Source organism: Mustela nigripes, chromosome 5 (genome assembly GCF_022355385.1).
Source record: "Mustela nigripes isolate SB6536 chromosome 5, MUSNIG.SB6536, whole genome shotgun sequence".
Classification (NCBI taxonomy): Eukaryota; Metazoa; Chordata; class Mammalia; order Carnivora; family Mustelidae; genus Mustela; species Mustela nigripes.
Window position 1 is genome coordinate 49897570 of NC_081561.1, and position 12897 is coordinate 49910466.

Genomic DNA, 12897 nt, shown 5'->3' on the forward strand with positions numbered 1-12897 from the left:
AGCACATAGAATTCATGGCATATGATTCTTTAGTCTTGCAAAGTTAAGGGTGTTTTTTTTTTTTTTAGATTTTTTTTCTTTTTCTATTTTTCTAAATTGTCCTCTTTCCTCTTTTAATGTTTTTAAACTATTTTATCTTAACAATGCCTTTGTAAAATCTTTTTCTTATTTTTCATCATTATAGTCATATTTTATAACTTCATTTTTTTGTATACATATAGTTTTTTTTTCTTTAAAATTTTGGGATACAAGTTCTTCTAATGGATCAAAATATACCCTAAATCTAGCACATGGCTTTGTTCTACTCTCCAGCCAGACATTCTCTCCTCTTTTTACTTTCTTTTTCCAGCAAACTTATCTTATCAATTCCTCTTTTAGAATCGTTTTTTTCATCTTTACACTCATATTCCATCCCTTCATTTTGTTTACACTTATTTTTGTTTTTCTTTCTTTAAAATTTTGGGAGGTAGTTTCTTCTAAGAGAGCAGAATACACCCAAAATCAAGTGGGTGGCTCTGTTCTATTCACCAAGCTAAAGCCCCTCCCCCTTTCTTCTCCCTCAGTTTCAGGTCTCTTCTGATTTGGGTAATGTATATTTTGGGGAGGTATTTGTCACCCTTTTAGTATTTTATTCTCTCATTCATATATTCTTATCTGGATAAAATGACAAGGTGGAAAAACTCACCACAAAAAAAAAGAAAAAAGAAAGAAGAACAAGAGGCAGTACTGAAGGCTAGGGACCTATTCAATACAGACATTGGTAATATGTCGGAACTAGAGTTTAGAAAGATGATTATCAAGGTGCTAGCTGGGCTCAAAAAAGGCATGGAAAATATTAGAGAATCCCTTTCTGGAGAAATAAAAACCCTTTCTGAAGGAATAAAAGAACTAAAATCTAACAAAGTTGAAATAAAAAAAGCTATTAATGAGGTGCAATAAAAAATGGAGTCTCTTACTGCTAGGTTAAATGAGGCAGAAGAGAGAATTAGTGATTTAGAAGATCAAATGATGGAGAATAAAGAAGCTGAGCAAAAAGAAGACAAACAACTACTGGACCATGAGGGGAGAATTCAAGCAATAAGTGATACCATAAGATGAAACAATATTAGAATAATTAGGATTTCCGAAGAAGAAAAAAGAGAGAGAGGAGCAGAAGGTATATTGGAGTGAATTATAGTAGAGAATTCTGCTAATATGGCAAAGGCAACAAGCATCAAAATCCAGTAGACACAGAGAATCCCCCTCAAAATCAATAAAAATAGGTCCACCCCCCTTCACCTAATACTAAAACTTACAAGTCTTAGTGTCAAAGAGAAAATACTGAAAGCCATTCAGGACAAGAAGTCTGCAACATACCATGGTAGAAATATTAGATTGGCAGAAGACTTATCCACAGAGAACTGGCAGGCCAGAAAGAACTGGCATGATATATACAGAGTACTAAAAGAGGAAAATATGTAGCCAAGAATACTATATCCAGTTAGGCTATCATTGAAAATAGAAGGACAGATAAAAAAGCTTTCAGGACAAACAAAAATTAAAAGAATTTGCAAACATCCAACTAGCCCTACAGGAACTATTGAAAGGGGTCCTCTAAGCAAAGAGACAGCCTTAAAGTAGTAGACCAGAAAGGAACAGAGACAATATACAATAACAGAAAATATATAATAACCTTATAGGCACTGTAGGGTGTCTGTACAATGGCACTAAATTTATACCTGAATGTATATGGGCTAAATGTCCCAATCAAAAGACACAGCATATCAGAATGGATAAAAAAAAATAAGATGTATCAATATGCTATCTATAAGAAACTCACTTTAGACCCAAAGACACCCCCAGACTGAAAGTGAGGGGGTGGGCAACAATTTACCATTGTAATGAATGTCAAAAGAAAGCTGGGGTGGCAATCCTTATATCAGACAAATTAGATCTTTAAGCCAAAGACCATAATAAGAGATAAGGAATGACATTATATCATACTTAAAGGGTCTGTCAAACAAGAAGATCTAACAATTTTAAATATCTATACCCCTAACACGGGAGCAGCGAACTATATAAACCAATTGATAATGGAATCAAATCAACAATAATACAATAATAGTAAGGGACTTTGATATCCCTTCACTGAAATGGACAGATTATCTAAGCCAAAGTTCAACAAGGAAATAAAGGCTTTAAATGACACACTGGACCAGATAGACATCACAGACATATTCAAAACATTCCATCCCAAAACAACAGAATACACATTCTTCTCTAATGCGCATGGAACATTCTCCAGAATTGATCACAATGTGGGTCACAAATCAGGTCTCAAATGGTACCAAAAGACTGGGATCATTCCCTGCATATTTTCAGACCACAATGCTTTGAAACTAGAACTCAACCACAAGAGGAAAGTTGGATAGAACTCAAATACATGGAGGCTAAAGAGCATCCCACTAAAGAATGAATGGGTCAACCAGGAAATTAAAGAAGAATTGAAAAATTCATGGAGACAAATGATCATGAAAACAGAACTTTTCAAAATCTTTGGGACACAGCAAAGGCAGCCCAAAGAAGAAAGTCTATATTGATACAAGCCTTTCTCAAAAAACAAGAAAGGTCTCAAGTACACAACCTAATCGTACACTTAAAGGAGCTGCAGAAAGAAAAGCAAAGACAGCCTAAACCCAGCAGGAGAAGAGAATAATAAAAATCAGAGCATAAATCAATGAAATAGAAGCCAAAAGAACAGTAGAACAAATCAACAAAACTAGGAGCTTGTTCCTTGAAAGAATTAATAAAATTGACAAACCCTGACCAGACTTATCAAAAAGAAAAGAGAAAGGACCCAAATAAATAAAATTATGAATGAAAGAGGAGAGATCAAAACCAACACCAAAGAAATACAAACAATTATTAAAAAACATATTATGAGCAACTATACACCAGCAAATTTGACAATCTGGAAGAAATGGATGCATTCCTAGAGACATATAAACTACCAAAACTAAACCAGGAAGAAATAGAAAACCTGAACAGACCCATAATCAGTAAGGAGATTGAAGCAGTCATCAAAAATCTCCCAAAAAACAAGAACCCAGAGACAGATGGCTTCCCAGGAAAATACTACCAAACATTTAAAGAAGAATTAATACCTATTCTTCTGAAACTTTTCCAAAAAATAGAAATGGAAGGAAAACTTTCAAACTCATTTTATGAGGCCAGCATTACCTTAATCCCAAAACCAAATACCCAATTAAAAAGAATTACAGACTGATATCCCTGATGAACACAGATGCAAAAATTCTCACCAAAATACTAGCCAATAGTCTCCAACAATTCATTAAAATGATTATTTGCCATGTCCAAGTGGGATTTCCTCCTGGTTTCAAGATTGGCTCAACATCCACAAATCAATCAAAGTGATAAAATACTTTAATAAAAGAACAAGAACCACATGATACTCTCAATAGATGCTGAAAAAGCATTTGACAAAGTACAGCATCCTTTCATGGTCAAACTCTTCAAAGTGTATGATACATACCTCAATATCATCAAAGCCATCTATGAAAAACCCACAGCGAATATCATTCTCAATGGGGAAAAACTGAGAGCATTTCCCCTAAGGTTAGGAACATAGCAGGGCTGTCCACTACCACCAGTGCTATTCAACATAGTACTAGAAGTCCTAGCTTCAGCAATCAGACAACAAACAGAAATTAAAGGCATCCAAATCGGCAAAGAGAAGTCAAACTCTCACTCTTTGCAGAAGCTATGATACTTTATGTGGAAAACCCAAAAGACTCCTTTTCAAAACTGCCAGAACTCATACAGGAATTCAGTAAAGTGTCAGGATATAAAATCAATGCACAGAAATCAGTTGCATTTCTATACACCAACAACAAAACAGAAGAAAGAGAAATTAAGGGGTCGATCCCATTTACAATTGCACCCAAAACCATAAGACACCTAGGAATAAACCTAACCAAAGACGCAAAGAATCTGTACTCAGAAAACTATGAAGTACTCATGAAAGAAATTGAGGAAGATACAAAGAAATGGAAAAACGTTCTTTGCACATGGATTGGAAAAACAAATATTGTGAAAATGTCTATGCTACCTAAAGCAATCTACACATTCAATGCAATCCCTATCAAAATCCCATCCATTTTTTTCGAAGAAATGGAACAAATAATCCTAAAATTTATATGGAACCAGAAAAGACCCCAAATATCCAGAGAAATGTTGAAAAAGAAAGCCAAAGTTGGCAGCATCACAATTCCAGACTTCAAGCTCTATTACGAAGCTGTAATCTTCAAGACAATATGGTATTGGCACAAAAACAGACACATAGCTCAATGGAACAGAATAGAGAACCCAGAAATTGACCCTCAACTCTATGGTCAACTAATCTTCAACAAAGCAGAAAGAATACCCATCCAGATGGCCAACAGACACATGAAGAAGTGTTCAACATCACTCAGCATCAGGGAAATACAAATCAAAACCACAGTGAGATACCACTTACACCAGTCGAATGGCTAAAATTAACAACTCAGGAAACAACAGATTGCTGGCGAGGATGCAAAGAAAGGGGAGCCCTCCTACACTGTTGGTGGGAATGCAAGTTGGTGCAGCCACTCTGGAAAACAGCATGGAGCTTCCTCAAAAAGTTGAAAACGGAGCTACACTATGACCCAGAAATCACACTACAGGGTATTTACCCTAAAGATACAAATGTAGTGATCTGAAGGCGCACATGCACCCAAATGTTTATAGCAGCAATGTCCACAATAGTCGAACTATGGAAAGAACCTAGATGTCCATCAACAGATGAATGAGAGAAAGATAATTATCATATGATCCCTCTAATATGAGGAATTTGAGTGGCAGAGCAGGGGGTTTGGGGTGTAGGGAAGGAAAAAATGGAACAAGATAGGATCAGGAGGGAGACATACCATAAGAGACTGTTAATCTCACAAAACAAACTGAGGGTTGCTAGGGGGTGGAGGGGGTAGGGAGAGTGTGGTTGGGTTATGGACATTGAGGAGGGTATATGCTATGGTGAGTGCTATGAAATGTGTAAGCCTGATGATTCACAGTTCTGTACCCCTGAGAGAACAGACATCTGAATGTTGCCTTTGGTGATAGGAAAGTCACTGACCCTGCCAGGAAGGATTTCAGTGAAGTAGCAAGGAATGGCATCCTGTAGGAATTGGTTGATGAGACACTTGGAAGTCAGGAAGCAAACATTTCTTTTAGTTATTTTCCATCAAAGAAAAAAAAAAATAAAAGGAAATGAGACAGATGCTGGCTAAGGACATGGAGCCCAGGGAGGGCTTTTTCAAATTGGAAGCTAGAACAACACATTTTGTAAATTGATCACTGATCCATGAAATAAGGGGGGAAAGGTGGCTTTAGGAAAGACAGGGAAAAGAAAAGGAGAGAAGGAGAAAGAAATGGAAAAAAGAGAGAGAGAATTGTAATGGTGAAGATTAAAAAGACAAGAGAGGACTAGATTCAGAGCTTAAGAGTTTAAGAGTAATCCAGAGGGAAGGAGGTTGAAATCATGATGATAGAGATGAAAGGACTCCTGATGGCTTTATCTTCTCAATGAAATGTACACGAAGTGCCTCAGAGTGAGTTAATCAAAAATGGTTACTCATATAGCATCTTGGAAAAAAAGATAAGGGCTGTTGAAATTAATAGGGATTTACACATTAATAGTAACACAAGATCAAAACACGAGACAAATCAGGTATCTGGAGAGTGAAATAGTGGGCCCATTGATTTTTTTAAAAGGATGGTAATACGATGTCTGTTAATTTATTTTAATACTTCATCATAATGCGTTTTAGTATCTGTGCTGGTCTAAACTTCACTTTAGGAAGACAGTTATTTGCTCAGATCAGGAATCCGCATCCCATGGGTGGTCAGTAGCAGTTATTCTGAAAGTCCGGATTCCAAGGCAGCTGCTATAAGTGCTTCTGTTATCCATCTTTGGATGAACACTAGACGCCAGTATAATGAACATCAGAAATGGGCTTTCATGGCAAAATTAGTGTCTTGTTAGTCAAAATAATGGATGTATGTAATCAGCTCTTATTGGTTAAATTAATAGTATTCAACCTATATATATTAGTTAAACTATTTAAAAGTCATGCCCCACACTCCCACTCTTAACAGCTAACAGTTTATGTTTCTCTTAAGGTCAAAAGCCTTTATTCATAGACCTGATGCCCTAGAAATGATCTCAAAAATTTCTGTGTCCCAGCCATGGGTTAGCAGGCATTCTCATTCCCTGATGCCCACTGCAAGGGTAACAATCCTACCTCTGCATTATCATCATATGTGCTTCTGGTAAATTACTCAAGCAAGGTAAATGTGGGAACCTCTAAAGGATAGGGACTTGAGTCTTCATGACGCTTACACAGGTTGTTGAACTGGTGTATGTCTCCTTACCAATATATATTTTTGTAACTATCAGTGTGTATGGCAGAATTTGGACTGTGACTTATCTTCATTACAATGTGGTTGGTTAAGGAGGTTGTGAAGGATTAAATAACATTTAAATGTGTCAGTGGCTTACACACATTTTTTTACCAATGTGAACATAAAAGTTCTGCATAAATTAAATTAACTTATGTCTGTTCACAACAGATGTTATACTAGACTCTTCCCTTAAAATCTGCTACACCAAAAGATTTGTCTGGAAAATCCATTCTGGTTCTCTTTAACTCTATCACTTGCTTTCAGTATCTGACATTGAAATCCTCCAAGTACCAGAAGTTACCATCAGAGATGGAGAAAACAAAAAACAAAAAACAAAAACACAGAAGGAACTTATTTACCAGTATGTCCTACTTCCAGTTTATAGAAAAGGTACATATTTATTTTTATAACCCTTAAGATGGTGTACATAGTGTTAAGTCACTTATTTAAAAAGAGCTCTTGGGACAGTTGTAGGGTAAAGAACTAGATAATACCAGGTAATTAGATAAATGAAAAATAATGCTTAGTAGATCAGTGAGTGAACAACTTAGCATCTCAGAGGAAAGTTATAGTACTGCAAAAATTGGTATAAATAATATACTATTGTGGTTTTATTTTAATTTTGTACGATTTTTAATATTGTGTAGTGCTATTTTCTTTCACAAGAAAGCTACTTTCACAAGATAAAACAAAAGAAAACGAATTACCTTCATAAGAGCAATTACAGTTTAATGTGAACTTTTTGCTACTAAATAAAATGATGAATTGCTTCCCTTCATAAAGAATAGAATAAAAACTATACCTGGAACATAATTTCTACCTAAAACATGACCGTAAATTAAAGTCAGAGCAAAATTCTAGCTCAAGCAAAAATGTACATTGAAAAAGTACCAATTACTTTTTTCTAAATGAGCTATATGTTTCAAATAAGAAAAACTTAAATACATTGTATGCATTGAAAACACTACAATTTATATGTAATATTGAGACTCAACACTCATGAAGCCAACAGTATACCTACTTAACATCTGCCAATGAGTCCTCATAACAGAATAAAAGCCCAAATCCTTAATATAGCCGATACATCGTGGCATAATCTGACCTCTACTCACTTCTCAAACCTCATTTCATGTCCCCTCCCACCAAGCCCTCCGCTAGACCCTACTCTCCAGAAATGTTGGCCACATTCCAGTTCCTGAACCAGGCCAAACTCCTCTCTCTCAGATCTATACCTTTCTATCAATTCTTCAGGTCAACTCATTCCTCCTCACTCCTAGAGCCTCTGTTAAATATTTTCCCTTGCTGACTCTCCCCTATAAAATATAACATTTTACAGATTAATGTTACACTCTGATGCACTCTCACAGCACCCCAAGTGTTTCCTTCAGAGGATTTATCACAATTTGCAACTACACCATGAATTTGTTAAATATCTTACCCTCTTCCTGGTAACTTGACTGTCACTTCAAAGAGAGTAAGATCCTGTCTTTTTCTTCCCCATTGGTACCCAGAACTAAGTTCAATGCCTGGCATAGTGAAGATATTCAGTGAATAATTTTTCATGAATGACTACATTCTCCATTATTAGTAAAGGATCTGCCGCTTTTTAGGAAAAAATAAATGCTTGATGGTTTCTGAGCTGTATATTGGTAGAGGTAAAGGTCTGGGATAAATGACAGTTCTGTGGAAATTTTAATCTAATATATACATGTTTTAAAAGGCATTCCCTCAATTTTACAAGCAATATGACATTATTGAGAATGAAGGCAATCACATTTGGATTTTGAAATAAGGATGCCAAATCCTAGTTGACCTTTAATTGTCTTCACCTGAAATTTCTAGTAGTGTTATAGAGCTCTGATTAAACCTGCATTTTTTGCTGAGGAGATTTGATGTGACAGGTAATTAAAAAAAAATAGTGTTTTATTTAAGTATAGCAAAAGCATGTTGCTTTGTGGTTTGTTGCAAATCTTAGATGTATTGATTGCTCAGAATCTAAAGCCTTTCTCCTATAACTAGACCAATGTAGTAAATACAATCATTCTCCTCATTAATTATTTGTACTTAACCACTCAATTTTTGACTCTTACAATTACTCCATAGGAAGTTTTCCTTTGTTTCAAAGGTTTAAAAAATCCCAGATAAAAGTGAAACGAAACAAAAATACATACGAAAGATCTGTTTGGTATTACTTAGGCAGGTAGCTAGCTACCTTTATTTTGTTTGTGGCCTGGTTTTAATGGCATTAATGGTTCTAATGTCAGGAGGTCCATTAGTCAAATGACATAATAAACCAAATGTTAGGCGAGTCTGCAGATGATCAGACCTGTGACTGATGAGGTACTCTAACAGGTTACACTCAAAAGAGCTTAAGAGTCCATTGTCAAAACATTTTACTAAGAAAGAAAGAGTGTTAAGTAACTCTGATGTATATTGAGTCAGTATTCCCAAAAGGATCCAGACCAGAATTCATGACCATCACACCAGAACTTTCTAGAAAGTTCTAATACAATACAGGCATCTTGCATCTAAAGCAAAGCACTGGAAGAATCCAAGGACATTTGTTTAACCATAATATTCACTTTTCACCTCCTCTTAAGAAAGGAAGGAAAGTAAGATGGGAGGAGAGGAAAAGAAAGTTTGACAGATCTGTAATGAACCAGGCACTTGTTCAAACACATTTCCAAAGCCTACCTTCTGTATCCCAAGGCTTTGTGTGAGGAGGCCATTCTTTATCTTCAAGGCAAAATGACTTGTAATCAGGACAGCAATCAGAATTTTCCCTTTGACAGAATTTATCACAGTAACATACTGCATTTGCCTCATAGAACTGAGTGGCACAGCCATCATCTCTGTCTTCACAACAACCAAAACTTCTACAGTATTGTCCTTTGAAAATGGCTCTCTTGAATCGAGAACCCTCCCAAATCGTGTGATTTCTAGTGAAAGCAGGTCCTGGGTTCACTTCTCTTTGAGATAAATACTGTTTCTCCATCCAAATTTCTGTGGTAAGATAGGAAAAGATTAAGATCTTATATCCAGTCCACATTCTCTAGATGTCAGGTAGGGTTCCCACTTTCTGTTACAGTCAATACCCTTGGCTTTGGGGCTTCTCCTTGGAGCCGGAATTCTAATCATCAAGACAACCCAGCCTGAATCCTGAAGTGGATCCTTTACTTGAACTGAGTATACTTCTTGTAGTTAAACATTAATCAAGAATTTAAATGTTTGCCCAAGATAATGTAAGTGTTAAAAATAGACCCTTGTCATTCCTTCAAAGTTAAAAATGTATAATATTTTATATCATGCAAAAAAAAATCCATCACCACAAAAATAAGTACATAAAATCTTATTCATTGATGAAATACATTGAATAAACCTTGCCTCAAAAAAAAAATCTAGATTCTTAAATCAGAAACCTCTCTGGAATACACATGGCCCAAATTATGGCTGCAATAACCACTGGCAAGGTGTAGGAAATTGGAAAGTCAGAAACACAATTATTCATTTCACCTACTTGCACAGCAACTAAAATCCAAGCTTTCATGAGGTTGCCTGCTAGGATCTGTCATATCAATAACAGTTGCCCTAAATCATGCCCAGTCACACACTGGTTTGATTTCCCATCTGTACTCCATTTACCTACCAGAAGCATTTTGATTTCAAGGCTTAGTGGAGCCTAATTCAGCTAGAAATTCCCTGAGGGTGACCTTAGTTCCTTCCACCTGAGTCCCTACTTGGCACCAGTGTAGGAACCTGCAGTATCTAAAAGGCATTTTTATAGTCAAGGAAAGACCATCTCTGTGCTAGAAAACTGCAGGAAGAGGTAGTCATGAAGGAAACCCAAAGGTCAAGATGTCTTTAGTAGAACTGTACATTTACAGTGGGTTTTGTTGTACTGTGTTTATTCATTAACCACAGTAACTCCCTTTGGATTCAGGAGAGGTAACAAGTGAATGATGAATCAGCAAGAGTGGCTGGGTGGCTTAATAGAAAGGACTTGTCTTGACGGTCAGAAAAGCCGGACTCTGGTCCCTGGCTACTATTTAATTAGCTTTATGACTTTGGGTTCACAATTTGCTTCTCTGGTTCTCAGTTACTTTTTCTTATAAAACAAGGGTCTTCTCTAAGGCTAATTCACAATTCTAACCCCACCCCATAATTTATCTGATTCACACATCATTGTTTCACTTTCTTGACCCTCTCTGGCTATAAACCAGCACAAGTTCCTTTATCTTTTCTGTTTCAAATTTACACATCTTGGCATCCCTGTCCATAATCATCCTGACTCTCCAATCCCAAAAAGGCTAGTGGAGATTTCCTCACCATTCACTCAGTAAACTACTGCAAAGTGCTGTGAACATTCTCACCACCTATGACCCATGACCCCTTTACATCCAGTTCCCATACATCTGTGTCCAACCTCATCAGATATGAATCCTTGGCAGCATTTAGCACTATATTACAAACCAGAGCCCAAGAGACTAACAGAGTTCAAAAGCTTGTGTCACCATTAACTAGCAGCTTGTCTTTGGGTTTATACCTCGATTTCTTCATTTGTGAAATTTGCGTAATAATATTGATTACCACACCAGGTGAGTGGCACATTTAAATGAGATAATACTCAAAGTACCTGGCACATCGCACATGCTAAGTAAATGTTACCTACCATTAATAAGTATATTGTCCCCCTAGAACACCTTTTTGACTTTAGCTTCATTTCTTTCCTGATTCTCTTCCCATTCTTTACAAGGCTTTATAATCTGCTTGGACTCCCTTTCCTTTTCAGTGATAATTTAAAGTATGTTTTTATCAACAGTCTCAATTCTTTTCTTCCCTAGTCTTTATACCTCATCTTCCCTCAAAAAACCACTGCACTCAATCAATCTAAAAGCCATGGGCTATAAGACCTTGTAGAAGGTGGATGTCTGATGAGTGTAGCTACCAGAATTATAATATCTTGTTTTTACCAATCTAACTTCTCTAAGTTGATAAAAGCTTTCAAATATATCTGCAAATAAACTTCACATTGAAAGAACATATTTCACACAAGTTCCACTACTACTGAATTCCTTTAGACCAGTGTTTTCAACAGTGACTTTGCTTCCCAGGAGAAGTTTAACAATATCTAGAGTTTTTGCTGACCTGACTGGGGAGGTGCCAGAAGCCTGCAGTGGATAGAAGCTGGGGACACTGCTAAACACCCCAGAATGCACAGGACAGAAGCAACAACAAAGAGTTATCTGACCAACAGTGTCAATAATGACACCACTGATGAACAATGACTTATACACATTACAAACATTTTAAAAAGAACAAGAAATCAGAAAAAAAATAAAAATTATCATGCTTACTTGCAATTTGGATTTATTTAAATTTTGATCATCTGGACCTCCAAAAATGGTTGCTTTGAGATAAGAGCTAATGACAGCAGCACACTTTGACAAATCAGTATACGCATACCTAGAAAGGTTGGGATCCACCGTGCCACACTCTTTTCCAGCTTGACCACTGTCCTTGGATGATCTATGTTTTAGGGGGGGAAAGTGTCACATTCCTTCTTCTAGTTATTTTTACAACCCCCATTGCACAAAGAACAATGGAGAGAATCAGCACCTTCTGATTTTTCCTTGGGAGGAAGGAAGTCAACCAAATAACTTTCTATATGCAAGATCTTAGTTGCTGTGAAAATAGACTGGACACTGGAAATTTGAGTGATTTTTATAATTGGAAATTTGTGGGTTTATTTAAACAAGTGAACTATAAACCTGAATGGGAGAGGGGATGAGAGGAGGGGAGAGAGAGAATAGAGAGGGGAACTTGGTGAAAACTCTTGATTTTATTGACTTAAATGCTGTCATTAGAGATTTATCTCTTTAAGCTTTTTTTTTTCTTTATGATTTTATTTATTTATTCAACAGAAAGAGAAAGAGAGAGAGCACAAGAGCAGGGAATGGCAGGCGAAGGGAGAGGGAGAAGTAGGCTCATCGCTGAGGAGGGAGCCCGATGCAGGGCTCTATCCCAGCACCCAGTGACCATGACCGGAGCCGAAGGCAGATGCTTAATTTTCTGAGCCACCCAGGTACCCCAGAGATGAATCTCTTTGAATTATGGAGGCTGCAGAAGTGTCCTGTGGTAGTAAGTGCTAAGAGATCTAGAATGGGGCATCTGAGTGACTCAGTCAATTAAGCATCTTACTTTCAATTTCAGCTCAAGTCATGATCTCAGAGTCAAGGGGTTAAGCTCCCCAGGCGGCTCTACACTCAGCAGGGAGTCTGTTTCTCTTTCTCTTTCTCTCTCTCTCTCCCTCCACCCCCCACCCCACTCACACTCTCTCTCTCTCTAAAATAAATAATTTTTTTAAAGAAAGATCTAGGATGATCTCATAAAGGATTGTTAAAGAGGATAAGAAAGGGT

At 36.7% G+C, this 12897-nt stretch overlaps 1 protein-coding gene across 2 annotated transcripts in view; it reads right to left on the reverse strand.

The window, feature by feature from the left end:
* TINAG (tubulointerstitial nephritis antigen) overlaps window positions 1–10216 on the reverse strand; it is a 94159-nt gene extending 83943 nt beyond the window's left edge. Inside the window, exons 1-2 of one of the 2 annotated variants that reach the window (XM_059400229.1) lie at window positions 10127–10216; window positions 9175–9483 (exon numbers count right to left, since the gene is read on the reverse strand). In XM_059400229.1, the coding sequence (XP_059256212.1) occupies window positions 9175–9475 (301 nt within the window). In that variant the 5' untranslated portion in view covers window positions 9476–9483; window positions 10127–10216. Of the gene's footprint in view, window positions 1–9174; window positions 9636–10126 lie in introns of those variants that run through there. The other variant, XM_059400228.1, reaches the window with a different exon arrangement.
* Window positions 10217–12897: the final 2681 nt, after the last annotated feature.